The sequence below is a fragment of the Halyomorpha halys genome, unplaced genomic scaffold, assembly GCF_000696795.3.
Source record: "Halyomorpha halys isolate HHAL.00 unplaced genomic scaffold, Hhal_1.1 Scaffold607.1, whole genome shotgun sequence".
Classification (NCBI taxonomy): Eukaryota; Metazoa; Arthropoda; class Insecta; order Hemiptera; family Pentatomidae; genus Halyomorpha; species Halyomorpha halys.
In genome coordinates, this window is record NW_027116321.1 from 701112 (window position 1) to 717292 (window position 16181).

General features: G+C 30.4%; 1 protein-coding gene across 1 annotated transcript in view; it reads left to right on the forward strand.

Moving 5' to 3' along the window:
• The window catches only part of Sema2a (Semaphorin 2a), a 575812-nt gene that overhangs the window by 444208 nt on the left and 115423 nt on the right, over positions 1-16181 (forward strand). The window contains exon 3 of the mRNA XM_067053126.1: positions 3115-3166. Within this exon, the coding sequence (XP_066909227.1) occupies positions 3115-3166 (52 nt within the window). The remainder of the gene's footprint in view (positions 1-3114; positions 3167-16181) is intronic.

Below are 16181 nucleotides of genomic sequence, written 5' to 3' on the forward strand. Positions count from 1 at the left end.
ATTAAAATTGCTCAATATCAACAAACAACTTACTCTTTATGTGTTATAAATAATCCGAGGACATTTTTTTTATCATAAGCAACTGGTCAATATAACCGATACACCGATCAGTCGTTGCCACGGTGATGTGACGTCATCTCGCAGCCAATCAACCCCTTCCAGCCATAAATAACTGGGCCCCTGAATAAACATCTCATTATTGGTGGCTGGCTGGGTTCATACTCTACCACCTTTTGCCCAGCCATAATCAAATTTCAAACTCTTCTACACTTTCAACTTAGTAAAGATTCCGGCCTAGATTGAGTATTATTTGAATCATCAAATGTTAAAAGAATTATTCGACCCAACTTTTGTGATTTCTTTCTATAAAAAAAAAAATGTCCAAATTTTTTTCTATGAAGGATATATGTAAAATAAAAAAATGTAATATTTCAACTTAAGAGGGGAGGCAATGCAGGTGAGATCACCGATTCCAATGAAATTCTTTTGGTGACACAAGTTCGAAAAATATTAGATCCGTGTCCAAGGGTTCTTGCCAATGGGCCCTAGGAACCGAGAAAAAAATATTTTAAATATAGTTGACCGTATACTTTTAAATATAAGAAGATGGTCAAGGTTGCGATAAAAAAAAAAAAAAAATAATAATTTTTAACTATGTCTGTTTAACCTATCGCTTTGAACAGCCATGATGAAGCCCTGCAAAGTGGGGCGAAACGTCGGACATTTAATGGTTAAAACTATTTGTTATTTTTTGACCGTAACCCTGACCATCTTATTATATTTAAAAAATATCTAACATTACTTTAGAGATTATATTATTATATGCCACCTTTGTTCTACGTGTATTTAATGGTTAATATACATCAATTGATTTGTTTTTTTAATGTAGAATAAGAACAAAAGATTGTTGATTGTAGTGGGTGATGTTAAGTGTATACAAAATTACAAAAATCGAAACTCACTTCCTGTAAAATAAATTCATAACTGCTCACAATGTTGTCCAAATCCAATGTTTTAACAAAAAAAATTAAAAAAATATTTTATCTAGCCTGTTCAAGGTTTTTTTCAGGAGTCTATTAGCGAATTAGAATTGTTTTTTAAAAATCAATATAAGAACGATTTCTTAGTATTTGTGATTTTATGTGCATTTTAATTAAAAAATAACAACATATTTTGTTATTCAACATCCGAAAACGAATCTAATGGTATATTATTACCCCCACATACCAAATTAATGTCTCAGTATTGAACTGATTTAGCCCAACTAGCAAATTGTTATAAAATTTATTATAATATTTTAATAATAATATAATATATTCTCGCTATAGTTTTGAATTTTTTTTTTTAATAATTAATTCATCTTCTTACACCATTACCCTATACATTTTTTATAACTACCACATTATATTAACAATTTGAATTTAAGTTATATATTTCTTTAATTAATTATCAAGTAGACTTTCGTTATAAAACTCTCCTAGGTTTCTACGGGATCGAGTGCTATAACCGGGAAAAATTTTTTAGGAAAAACAATTAGGAGACATGTTTTTTTTTCTAGTACGAACTTAATGAAGCGTGAGCCTGTGAAACCTTGTATCTATGGGAACATTTTCGTTAGAACTAAATTTCATAGAGAAACCACCTTCTGGGACCGGAACCGAGAAATATTTTTAAACGGGAGAATTATATTGAAATTTTACACTATTAAATAATTAGTAATATATTTTATTTAAAAAAAAAAAGGCGAAACACTGTATTTTTAGAAGTACCATGTTGAAAATATCTTTTACAATTATTATGTATCTATGTATGCATATATTAATACATCTTATATACTTGCCTTATTGAAATTTGTACTATGTTTTATACAATACTTTGAGTTGTTTGCCGGAAAAAGTGAACAAGATCCAGGTCGTTTGTAGAAGGCCCCTTTGATTCTGATGTACTTGCTTTTTGCAGTTTTCCTTGATTTGGGTTACAGAGGTATAGAAATAGAAGCTTTTAGTCCGGCGATCTTTGTGGATTTCTATGTTTATTTAACCATAACAGTACAGTCTGTGATTTATTTATTCCTATCGTCTATAGAAAAAATAAAATAAAACTATTATCAAATGTAAGTGGAGGTTCTTTTGGTATCAACCAAATGGCCAACAAAGACACATCAACTTACTTTAAATACATATTTTTTATTCAATAACTAAGGTTCAAGTCTGTTCTCTGATAGTTATCTTATTTTTTTTTCATTTAATCGAAAAGTTATATCATATGTTATTTTAAAATTCATTTTTAATGTGAAAATTGTTTGTAAAAATGTAACGAAATATTTTCGACCCATTGGGAATACCTCACTGCATAGCTTTATTTACAGTATATATCACAAATACCATTTCAGCGGCCGCGGATTTCAAGGTTTTTTTTAGACATTGCAATACACTTACTTAAAAAATGTATTAAATAAACATATTTATATGTTGAATACATTTGGAATTCATAGTCTTAAGCATACCATTGATTACAGAACACCAAAACTGAAACGAAATCTTCAAATATTTATTTAATATTAAATTAAATTTATTTAAATAAATATAGTTATTAATATTGCAATTATTTTATATTTATATATATTATATTATATTATTTTATACTAAAGCTCATTTTTGTTTAGAAACATAAATAAAGAATATATCATTGTGAATCAATGCCTAATAGTTTACTTGTATTGTAAGCAAAAATTAGTTATGGTATATAATAAAAATCTTTAAAATCCATTATCTCAAAAGTTAGAATCTCAATAATTATTTATGATTATAGTGCAACTATTTACCTTATTGCTCATGTTTTTTATGAAAACTTGTCTAAAATGTCCTGTTGTTTTGGAGTTTTCCCTTATATTGGGAAGATTGAGGAAAAACGCCGAAACGTCGGGATGTTTTAATGAAATTCATCAGAAATAAGGAACATTTAATTCACCGTAATTATAAATATTATATATATTAATCTTCAAGTAATTTGTTAAAAAATGAATTGGTTTTTGAAATAAGCCTAGTATTGCCTTACTAACAAAATTATTTCTGAATATTGTCAATTAACCTTTTTTGTTTTTCTTTTTTTCAGGGACCGAGTTTATAGACTTAATTTAAGCAATATTAGCCACTCCAACTGTGAGGTAAGTCTCTAGAATTTATTTCTAACAAATACTTTTCCTTTTTTTAAATTTTATTCTACATTGTGATAACGCCATCAACAGCTTATTAGTGACGATAGACATGTTGTATGCCTTAAATAAAAGAAGCAAACTACAGTTTATGACTATGGGTATTCTCACTACATTTGAAATAAATGAATGTTATATAATTTCCCCCGTGATTTAAGCAACTATAAAATTAAAGAAGTTTTCCATTAAGTCAATTTTTATTTGGCTCTTTTATTTGTCTGCATACATTTTGGATTTTTTTTTTCACTTGACAGTGAAAGTAACGTACAACTTACTTTTAAACACATAATTTGATAAACTCCTATGTCATATGGAACCTTTATTGAACAACACTAGCTTTTTTTTTTTTTTTTTTTCATAACCTCCTTTATTATTATATTCGTATAATATATACTTACATATTACAGTGAAATGATATACATATTACAGTGAAATGATATATGTATACCAGCAAAATATTGCCTTGTGGTGAGTTAGTGCCGTTAGTGAACGACACTAGCCCTCGCATCCCTGAAATATATGATTACTCATAGAAAACAAACATGTGAGGACAAAACAAACATTTAAGAAATTTTTATTGTAAAGATATTACATAGGCAAACATTACCGGGTATTGCCTTTATTATACAAATGATCAAAAATGGTTTAGCTGCAATAGAAGAATGAGAAATCTTAGAAATAAAACACAAAGACAAAATAATGTCTTTTTTTTTTAATTATCACTTTATAGACTCTTATCATCTAATACACTTAATTTTTATTCCACTAATTCGCCATTGCTAAACCCTATCCTATATTAATAGCAGATCTCGGTGGATACCCCGTTCGTCGGGAAACCTTCCTTCTTCCTTCCCTGTTCATTGAAAGGAGGCAGCAGTTAGAGCTAACAGGTCCCGGGGGAGCGCTATCGCGGATTTACTACCCCAGGATTAGGCCGCGAGGGAATGCGTTTAAGTAATTAGGTTGCCATACAGTCGAGGACTTTAAGGGCACTTAAAGGACTTAATCCTGAACGGGAGGAAGGCCTCAAAGTCCCCAGAACGAAGTTGGAGCTAAGTATATTAAGATATTATGCAGGAGCGGCTAGCCAGTATATTAGTGTTTCAGAGCGACTCTAATAAGAGGGGCATTAGGGGGCATTAAATTACCATCAGCCTAGAAGCGTCGCTAGTGTCCGCGATTTATTTTGTCTAAAGGGCTGTACACTCAACCAGATAGGAGTCATTGTGAATAACATACAGTAGATAAATGACAATAAATAATAATTATGTTAATATAGTATAAAAAGAAAGTATCGGCTAATCCGATCTTGTTAAGGCAAAGAAAAATAATTTTCATTAATTTTGGAGTTTCAAAGATACTTTAAATAAAAATTTTAAATTATGTTTGTCTCAACTTGTCTCAACTTATGTAGTGTTTCATATTATATAAAAATACATGGAATAGACTGTAAATGACACCTTTCCCATATCTCTACCTATATTAGGGAAGCTTCTTCCAACTATAACAAATCTGCAATTCAAAAACATTTCATTTTGTTTTTTTATGCACTAGAATTAGACGTATTCCGTATATTGCGCCATAGACTGGAATTATTTTGTGACAGCCCTCCTGTTTTAGACTGTAGATTGTCTACAGAATACATCCAATTAAAAATAAATTCAAAACATTTTTTTTTTAAATTGTTTTTATATATTTCTATTATATATAAAATATCTTATACACATACTTTTCTATTACGTGTTATTCCGTCTCATATTCATTTTAAGTCTAATAAACTTTATTTCTCTTTTTTATACATACATTCTGTTGTACATCTTAGTTTTATTTCTCTTGTTTATTTTTATCTGATTCTTCTGATATATTTACATTATTTTTAACTCCACCTTATTTTATATGATCGTCATATTATTCCCCATAATTGTCAATATAGTTTTAGTATTTTTTTACCCTGCAAAGTGGGGCGAAACATCGCCAAATTAATAGTTGATAACTATTTTTTTCCAGCTAAGCAAGTATATATCTTTGTAATTGTCTTAATTTGTTTTAAAATATTTCTATGTTTAATATCCTCTCAATATTGTTAAAATTTTGAATAATTATTCAGTATTTCATTCTTGAATGTGTGAATCAGCACAACTCGCAAAATGAATATTGAAGAAAAAATGCTTCATAATAATGACATTAGAGAAAGATGACTATATAATATTAGGAATTCCAGAGTCCTGGAGCTCTTAAACGGATTGGGCTGGAAGAGTCCCTAATCCTCAGTTAACAGGAAGAGCTGGAGGCGCCTCTTTGATTTACTGAATGTCCTCCATCTTCAACCACCTTCTAAAATCCTACTAAATCATTCTTTTACTTGTCTTCAGTCTTCCTCTTATGGTTTTACCCTTTTTCTTTTTCTGTTAGTAATAACTAAGAGACCTGGAAAAATGTGGCATTTGTACATAATTATTATTTCATGCCCTCCTTGCCGTAATTAACAGTCCTTAATCTAGCAACGGATAAAATGATGAACACAAATGTCTAAAACATGTTTAATTAGAAAAAAAGAAAACATATTTAGTTGAATTACGTAATTAGTTATTTAAAGATATGACAATTCGAAATTTTTGAGGTTCAGGTTTACCGCGGTGAAGCCTAAAAACATGGTTAAATAAGTATACAGTACGTATAACGTAAATTAAACAACATAAAAATCAGTGAATACTAAAATGACTTTATTCTAACATATTTACAAAAATAAAGTTGGAAATATTCAAATGGTTGTATAATATAAGCTTTTTATAATATTTTAATGTGAGGAAAAATATAATATAAAATATTTTGTTATATTATTATGTGTATTTATTTTCACTTATGCATTTGTTTAAAATAATGACCGATTTTATTTTATGATTAGGTATGGTTAAGTTTTCTCCCATAATTTACTAATCTATTAATAGTAATAGGCGGAAGGAGTGGGAGAGAATTGGAAGTTTTCCAAGACGAGAATGTCGTTTTAATGATACCCCCTTCTTTCTCCCTCCAATTCCCTATATCCTCCTTTGATCCACTTCAACCCTTCAGTCTCGTTCCTTCAGATTTTACAAGGAGAAAAGTGCTCCCGAAGAAGGTCCCGAAGAAAAGTTTGCCAAATTCCCCTTCCCAAAGGTGCAATGAACGAGAAATTAGGCATTCCACTTGTGGTAGAGTTGCTGGTTTTTTTTTTGTTTTCTTTTGTGTTTTGTTTTAAACTTTCTTCTTCGATAAATAAATAATTTTTAGAAGGGGTCCCCTCGTTGGCTGAATTTTTAATGAAAGGGAGATGAACTTCAATAAAGATTTGATTTAAATGATGAAACATTAGAAAGAGTGCATACATTTTTTTTATGAGGGGTAATTTTTTTCTTAAAAGAATAATAAACAAATTACTCGGTGAACCCGAGGGTTCAATGCCAATAACAGCAACTGTCGCCGTCCAAAAACCTCCATCCATTGTATTCAAACCTATTATATCAATTCCCTAATCACTTTCGGACCAAACACAATCCTTCCAACAAGTTTCGGTCAAATTCTAGAATCCTTAATCCTCGTGTGAAGCGCTGTCTGTTAGTTTTAAAAAAAAATTAATAATGGCGTATCATTTATGACTTTGGCTATATAAGTGTTCAGAGCATTGCCGTCATGGCCCTGTCCTGTTTTGTTTCTCAATTTTTTGCGATTAGAGCTGTGTTTCGCAGGGTTTGGTGTCTCACCAATTTTATTTCTCCCACTTCTAAGCTGTTTAGAACACCTATTCGGTCAATTAAGAAATTTCGGAAAGTGTGAATATTGATGAATATAATCAAACAAGTTTTTATCCTTATTACTAAAGTGAATATTCAAACCAATTTAAGGGTAAATTGATCCTAGTTCAATTAGTAAAATTCTTGTTCGCTATGTAGTTATTATTTCTGTAGCAACTTTTGAAAAATCTAAAAAAAAAAAATATTTAAGTGAAACTTTTCACGCACGATTGACCAAATCAGGTATTAGAAAATGGCATCTAAACCTGAAATAATAAAATCGTCAACAAATGCTAAAACGGAAGAAGTTTCACATCTCTCGTGAATCTTTCATGATTTCTGTTTAACCGAATTACTGATTGATTGACTGTATAATCATCTGATTCCTAAGATATTTAGTAACTCCTCGTCCCTTTCGGAATGCAATTTTCTCATCTGACAAGACAACGAAGAAAAAGTTGGGCCTAATGACGAATAATACGGTAGGGAGGGAGTGATGTATAACCGGAAATAGGAAGAGAGGAAGCGTTCGGGGGCCGAAGGACAATTAATAACAACAGAGGGCGTTATTATGAAATAGGAGGCCGGGAGTCCTGAGATCGACTCCCGTCATTTGTCACGGACCTCTCACCGTAGATCGGACTGCGATCCTTCAACCAGCTTCTTTTCACGTCTCGTTAGCTCTCCCTCCTCCCCCTTCCCTTCTATATCAGTACGACACATAAGTTAAAGTCTACTCTCTTTTATATAAAAACTTCGTGAGATAAATGGTGGAAAGGAATCTATCTATGGTCTCTTCGGTGAGTATCTTTGAGGTCTGGGTGCAGAAGTTAGCTTTTTGGGAATCTTTCTTTTCCATTGATTTAGTTTATTGCTAAGTGAATTGGTGATGTATTTATGATCATAGAAATCATAAGTGGCTTAAATTCAGTTTCTGATATATTTATAACACAAGTAATACAGAACGTTTTATCGGTCTATCGCGACAATTTCTCTTTACAAAACTAATGCCCGTCATCAGTTAGCCTTTTCTTTCAGATAGCCTTAAGGGTTGTAAAGTTTAAATGTTTATGCATAATATTATTAAACATTTTTTTTTCATAAATACAATTTTCACAAACAAACGCTTGATAATTTCGTTATTTAACTGATTATGAACTTCATCAAATTTAATATTTTCCTTTCAGTTATACATCATAACTTCATTTTTAAGTAAAACGGATTTTAAAAAAATAAAAATTGTGCTTTAAGTTTAGTGTTTCTAACTTCGCGATTCGGCCAACTGTCTTCACGGCTTCCAAAGTAGACTGTGTTGTTATGTGTGGGTTTCTTCCGGATACTTTTTATTTCTTCGTTCAAATCCTAATTAACAATGGGGTTTTAATTAATTACGCCTAACAACTGGTAGTTAATAGATAGCCCACACCAGAGTGTGGCTAAGTGTCAGCCTAATCGTGCCGTACACGGAACAAGATTGATACTACCAGCGACAGGCGATACGTCTCACTAATGATGTGTCATCTGTAATTATTATAATTAGCTTTCAATAATAAACAGCCTTCGATGTAAATGGTCTTAGTTAGTTTGTTCTCTTCTGATTTATGTGACACCGCCTCGGAAGGGCTCCGATATTTTATATTTATTTTCTGCTTCTTTTTATTATTTCCTCTTCTTGGACGGTCGTTAGGCGATATTTCATCGCTATTGACACCTCGCGTCGGCCGTGATTAAACGTTTTATGATATCGATAATTGCGGCCTGATATCGATAGTGGGTACACAATACAGCCCTATCGATTAGTACTTTTTATCCTGACACAGCGCTTCCCATCGGTAGGTCGTTCGTCCTTCATGTCTCGTTCTTATTGACACCTCAAGGGAATCGCTTTTTTCGGTCAGGAGTGACATAAAAATATATTATTATTCTGCTTTTTATTCATCTATTCATGAATCAATTTTGCTTTGTTGGTATCAATTTTCAGATCCTTAAACGCCCGTAGGGGATGGGAGTAGAAAATTAAATACCCATAATGATGCGTTAATATTCTTTTTTCCCTTAAGACTAAATCGAATGCTTTTGTAATAATTTTTTGTACACATTTTTACTTAATTAGGTGTACTATGGGTTGTTAATCAAACAATTTTGAAATAACTGAAGCAGTTTTTAAGAGAATTTTTTTTGTTGAGGAAACGCCTTATAGTCAGGAAAAAGTTTAAGCTATTTTATATAGGTATGATTCTGTTCAATACTTTATCTCAGTTGTTTATTTATTTTTTATTATTTAACTCAGTTATCCGCCTATGGTTATTTATGATGTGTATATATAATTTTATTTTTACCCATTTTAGTTAATACTTAACTATTTTACTGAATTTATTATTATTATTATTAATTTACTGTATATTTTTATTTAATAAGTACATATGGTATGATTGAGTACATGTCACTAATACCTATTGCACTTCAGTGTGGCAGAATTCATTATTTCAATTGAAGAATTTCGGGAAAAAAATAATGAAGCAAAGATGTACTATAAATATTTCAAATCGTTGAAAAACAAAAAAATATCTTCAGGAATCTCAAAGCTACTAACTCAAAAAAATAATCTCTCTTCTGCGAGTAAAAAAATGATCTAAACCGGACTAATATTAACAGAGAAACACCGTATTCCACTTTAGATCCATCATTATTTTTATAACATTCCAAGCCGTTTACCATGGAAACTCTTTATTTTGTTATCTATAGAAATATATAAATTTTGGAGAGTTCATTCGAAAAGTGGATTAAATTTAATTTTTGGACAATATCATTTTTATGTATATCCGTATATTTCTTGTGTATATGTTTTGTACTTGGTAGTTTGTTGATTGAAAGTGGACTGTTAGAAATAAAAAAAAGTTTGCTTGGGCTAATTTCAGAAACTACTTATCCGCTATAAAAAAAAAAAGTTTTTACATAAGATTTTGAAATTCAGTTGATACTTTAACTAACATAACATAAATCAATATACTATTTGAAAATGGAGGAAGTTTTCTTTTGCTCACATATTTGAAAATACGACGAACTTCCTAATAAATTTGGAAAGAAAATCATATTCTTTCAGACCTTTTATTTCCCACTAGATGTCAATCTAGACGAGGAAAATAAAGCTGACGATTGGAAAAAATAGAAAAAGTAGTATCAGCAATCGGAAAATGGGATAATGAATCCGATATAAATGATTAAAAAAAAAAAAATGAGACATCTCCAGAGAAGTCTCTAATTCCTGTACAACTAAGAAGATTTTCCATTTCCTAATGAATGACTTTTTGCCGCCCATTTTCTCATTCCCAGGTCATTATTCATCCGGATGTTCTCCTTCGTCGGCTTGGAGGGGGGAGGAGTTAGGGGAGGGTCTTAAATGCCAAGAAGTAGGAGGTTGATAGTCGCATTAATTAAAGCTGATGTCTTTTTCAATTATTAAAATACCATCCGCATCTCATATCTTATGACTTATCTTTTATCAAGATAGTTCACATATTTTTTAATATATAATTTAAATCTGTTTAACGATGGAATTATCGTTATTTATTTGGTGTCAGGTACGATTTTCTCGTCACTAACGAAGCAATATTACCTTTTCCTTTTGTTATTGGTGGCATATCCTTACTCTACTTCAAAACAAAAATGAAACCAAGGATGACACTCCTACGAAAGGGAAATTTACGTTGTTGTTACTAGAAATGTCCGCCATTGTAACCTAAACTGAAACAGAAGGCACCCAGTGATTGGTTCGTACTCTTCTACCACGCCCCCGAAGGTCGCACAAGATCCGCCTTTTTCCCTTCATTTTTTCTTCCAGTTTACCTCCTCCATTATATTCGGTGAGTACTATGCTAGAGATGAAAATAGCCTTACGTAGGAAAAACTAAAACCGTGAGCAGCAGATCACTATCACTAGCATCATATTTTTTCTTGATTTTTTAAAAAACAAAATACAAATCATTCACTTTAGTAATGCTTAAAACCCACAATAATAATTAGATATCCCCCAGAAGTACTTCTCTATGCCAAATGAATTTTCAATATTCTATTTTACTTATAATTTGAAGGGGCTGTGGATATCTACAATCTTAAAACCTATGAGAAAAAAAAATGAGTTTCCCATAAATCATTTTTTTTTTAACATCGACTCAATTCACACACCAATTTTCAGTCCTATAAATCTTAAAAAGGTTCTTTGGACTGGACGAAATCTTAACTAAAATTCTCTTCCACTTTTAAAGTAACGTTCTGAAAATAAACATTCCTACGAATTGAATTTTAGCTTATTTTATTGAAATAGGATAGCTGGAGATGCCTAAGTACATTAGAAAGTTTTTACCGGATATGAAAAGGTTAATAATACACTGTAAATATTTTGTTATCGTTCCATCATTTGCTTGTTTACTTTCAATATTATTATGGTTTGATTCACAGTTTAAAAAAAACAATAAATATTCCAGGGGAAAACAAAACTTGTGACTATCACAGAGGTATAAATGGTTTTTAAAAAAAAGATGGATGATGAACCTTTCAGATTTAAATAAATTTAAGACCACTTGGCCAATTATATCTCTTTGATGCATAATTCTGATGTTTAGCATTATCTTCTAATTACTCTGGTAGTTGTTATCAAGTAATGAGGACTAAAAGAATTGATGATGTAAAGTGAAGGAAACACTGTAATTTATTGGAAGCTTCAAACTAATCTTATTTTCTTCCAAAAAATATATATATTATGCCTTTTGGTATATGTATAAATATAAATATTTAACTAAGAAAATCGTTCGCAAGTACAATACAAAGATTATTCTACATCATAAACAAATGACAGGTATTCCTGATGATTGGAGATTAATGAATGTAATGAATGAACTTGTAGCAACACAGATGGTTCCTTGACAGATATCAGACCATTAGTGTTGGATAGTGTGTACCTAATCCATCATTTGCTGTCTCCCTAATACGGTTATATATGCTCGTTTCGTAAATATATGGCCAACGGCATCTGTTATGTACTTTAATGTAAAGTTATGTACCTGTAGTGTTCCTGGGATTATTATGAATTAATGCCGACTCCTCTAATTGGGACATGGCGCTGTGGTATTCTGTCAAAAAACAACTGAAATTCCAATTAGTCGGCGCTTCTGAAAAAAATACTTTAAAATCATAGTCATGTCTGAACCTAAAATATAATTAATGATATTTTTATTTAGGTTGTAAATTTAAATCTTTCTTGTTACTTTCATATTGGGTCATTGCTAACGTGGACAGATTCCTGTAATATTATAAAATATAATATGGAGTTATTAAATAGAAAAATAAAATCATTTAAATACATATCCATGCGTACATGAAAAAAGTCTGGCGAAATCCGTTCAAAACAATACTCTGGATTCCTGCCAAAGTGTTGCTTCCCCATGTAATTATTTTCAAGTGTCGTATGTCATCTGATCTACTTGTTGCTTGATATGTATCACTTGTTGTTCTAAGATACATGATGTTATTTCTTCTAGTAAAGGTAAAGTACCGAAGGAGGAATAATGAATGATACATTTTATAATAATTTTATTGATTCTAATTAGAATTCTGCAGACCGATAAGTAATATAAATATTAAAATTTTATCTGTTTCATTTATTTTCCTAAAGCTATGTTTAGATAGTATGCACTCATGAAATACATGAAATGTGATGCAGTATTTTTTTAAAAATTTATTTAAGGAAATTTACAACTATATAAAACATACAATAAATAAATGAATGTTTTAGAACACATCATAATCCTGGAAATGAACCCACCAATAGTGGTACTTCAGCAGTAAAACTATATAAGTTCTATGTATGACAAATATATATATTAAAATATAGAATAAATTTGTTTATATTTTTTTCATATTTCATGTATAAATATTTTTCACATAGTATAATCACATTGTATCACATCGCACTCCAACTATTATTACCCCTATGCATTTTATCTTTGCAAGGTTCTAGCTTTCAGAATTATTTATATTTGGTATTTTAACAATCCTTGATGTTAAAAAGGTAAATGATAATCCCGTTTACTTAAATTTCAGTGATTGTAGTTTTATGGGAGACTGGCAATATTTCACCATTTTCTTGCACTGTGTCGACTACCGGAAGACAGTACAGTTTCTCTGAGAAAATCTCGGAAAAAGGTCTGAATGGGAAATTCGACTTCTCTATCTTTTCAGATCCTTTCAATTTTTCCGGACGAAGCGCGGTAATCCAGAAAGGCTTTCCACGTCACACATCTTCGGCATCCCCTTTAGCATGTCATCCCCGCGGGGGGTGAGAGCATGAGGGGGAGGTGTTCCCTTTCTAAGGAAGATGGGATAGCCCTCGTAGAGCTCAAATCCCTGTTTTATAAGGGCGGTAGATTTTTCACTTGACAGAAAAAAAAAAACTAAAAAGAAGGCTGGGACTGTGAAATAATAGTGAATTCAGTGTAGAAGACAGAGGTGGAGATCAGGTTAGGCTGACATATTGTCGCTGTGAGACATCACCACCCCACAATTACTTTCGTTTCTCCCGCAAAGAGGGCCCCCCTTTTGCTGCAATTTTCTCCCCTGAGGGTAATTTTTTACCTCATTTTGTATTTTCCAGTCTAATTTGTACTTATTTGAACGCAATTTTCTCTAGCTTACCGAATGATAAATTGTAAGCTTTGATTTCGGATTCAAAATTGCGACAGAAATTCTGCAATGCATGGTTCTAGCAAATCTGAAGTATTTGCATACTATTACAAATTTGGTAACATCATATAAATACGAATATTTTTTAAAATTTACATATTTTAATATTATTTAGACATAAATATATATTTTTTTAAAACATATTTCATAAAACCACTAGTTTTATTCAGAAACTAAGAATATATAATTCTAATGTGTTTAGTAAACATGATTAATCATCAAATTTAAATATTTTTAATTTGAAAATACTTAATGTCCTCCATGCACTAATTTAATTAAAAACAATTAGTGCGGAGGACCATCTTAAGGACTGTAATATAATATAATCTTCTCCTTTTCCGTCAATTCTCTTTTCCTCTCTCACCTCTTTCTAAACCCAATGTTTATCTATTTAACCTTTAATTTAGTATGCTTTCTTATTTTTCAACTCATTGCTAAATTTAATGAAAATTTAATCATGGTTCCGTTTATGTAACTAAAATGGATTGAGGGAAGGGCTATACAGAGTACTCAATGCCACGAAAAAAGGTACGCAAACGGGTTTTATTACATATATATGCTACAAAAATGTTTTTACCAGTTTAGAATGTTTTAAAATTTTTGAAAAAAATATATTTCGGATTTATTATTGCATACCAACATATGATATCGGTCAGGATTAAATTAGTTACTCTTAAGTTTCCATTTAGGATTTTTTTTTTATGGATAATCCGAAATCTTTTCGGCCTATACTTCCGCCATAACGGGTTTTTTTTTTAAAGATAATTTTGGTATTTGTCATTAGTTTGATGAACTGCTGTTTTATTTACTTTAAGTTATTTACTTAAGAAAACGATTGAGCTGTTAAAGACACGATAAGTATCTTGTAATAGGAATGAAAAATACACAAGGATAATTTTAGAATTTCAATATTTATTTTTTACATAAGTTTAAAAAGTAATTTTAATTTATCTTTTAGTTTAAGAATACGAAAAAGTCTCATTACACACGTGTGGGATACGGAAATACGGAACTGATCCAAAAGTACAGTTTTGTCGTTACTGATTTTTGTATGTATATTTATATACATTATTTTTATTTTATAATCTTTTTTTTTTTTGTGTGGATCTTAAGGATCAGTCAATAATACAACTACTTCGATACGACGTTTCACAACTTTATTGTGTGGATAGTCATACCCTACAGTAAAAAAAAAAAAAACAGTTTTTTTCAAAAAAGATTTTCTTGTTCCTATAATTATTAAACAACTACAATGTACAATATAGAATATGATTTAAGATTACTAACTATTACAATTAAAAAATTATCTGATAAAAAAATTGCTTACAATCGTCAGTTTACAAAAAAAAAATAATTTAATCAAAAGTAGGCTAATTTTTTTTAAGCTACTGTTTCGGAGTTGTTTATAATCGGATGAACAATTTGCTTTTGACAACATGGTGTTATACCAGATCTCCAACGGATGCCAAATGCTGCAACATTTGGTGAACAGCTTGAGTTCGCGTGCCTGAAGTTCCTTAAGTTAATATGGAGAGAAGTGGTTTTACAATAGGTTATAATTATTTTAGTTGGTTCTGTCTACTTATCTCATTTTCAAAACATCTAAAGCAATTTATCGAACAAAGTGAATATTGCCAGATTTTTTATTTTTCTGCCAATAGTTTAATGATGGGAAATCTATATAGTAATATTTTTTTTTAATTTCTATTTAGATAATCTTATAAGAAATTTTAAAAGATTAAAAAATATAGTACAATTCACAGCTTTGATAAATTTCATTAAACCTATTAATTAAAAAAAAATATTGTTTGTTCTTACTATTTTATTTTATTTTTTTATTTAATAATAGATCAGCCTGGTGGGCCTTAGATGGTTAACATAACAGTTACATTTTTGTTTTAACAATTAATCATGGGGAGTGCATGAGACTGCAAAAGACACCCCCAATATTTACGATGTTATAGAAAAAAATTAAGATACAATAAATAGATAAAAATAATAATTCTTAAGAAGAGAGAAAAAGAAAAACTTCAAAAAAAAAAAAAATTAACTATAGAATAATGGAAAAACAAAGTTATTTTAAGAAAATGACCAAGATAAAATAAATAAATAAATTAAATTGCAGTAATGTCAATAATAGAATCGATAAATATAGCCTTTGTTCTTGCTGTCCATACTTTATAAAACCGACCCTGTTAAAAAATGCCTGATTTCACTAAAAAAAAAAAAATTGAAAGCCATATATTTAAGTGTGTAAGTGTTCACCTTTCTGTATAATATATAGAAAGAAAGCTACACCAATGTTTTATGGTCTGATCTCACATTACCGTCTAATATTGAATTTGTTTAGCGGGTCACTGAAAAGGATCGATCTAGGAGGGTGAATTCCGGAGAGCGAATTTGTTGATCGGATGAATTGAAAAATTGTGAAAGGGTGAAATTGGAGGAGCAGAAATGAG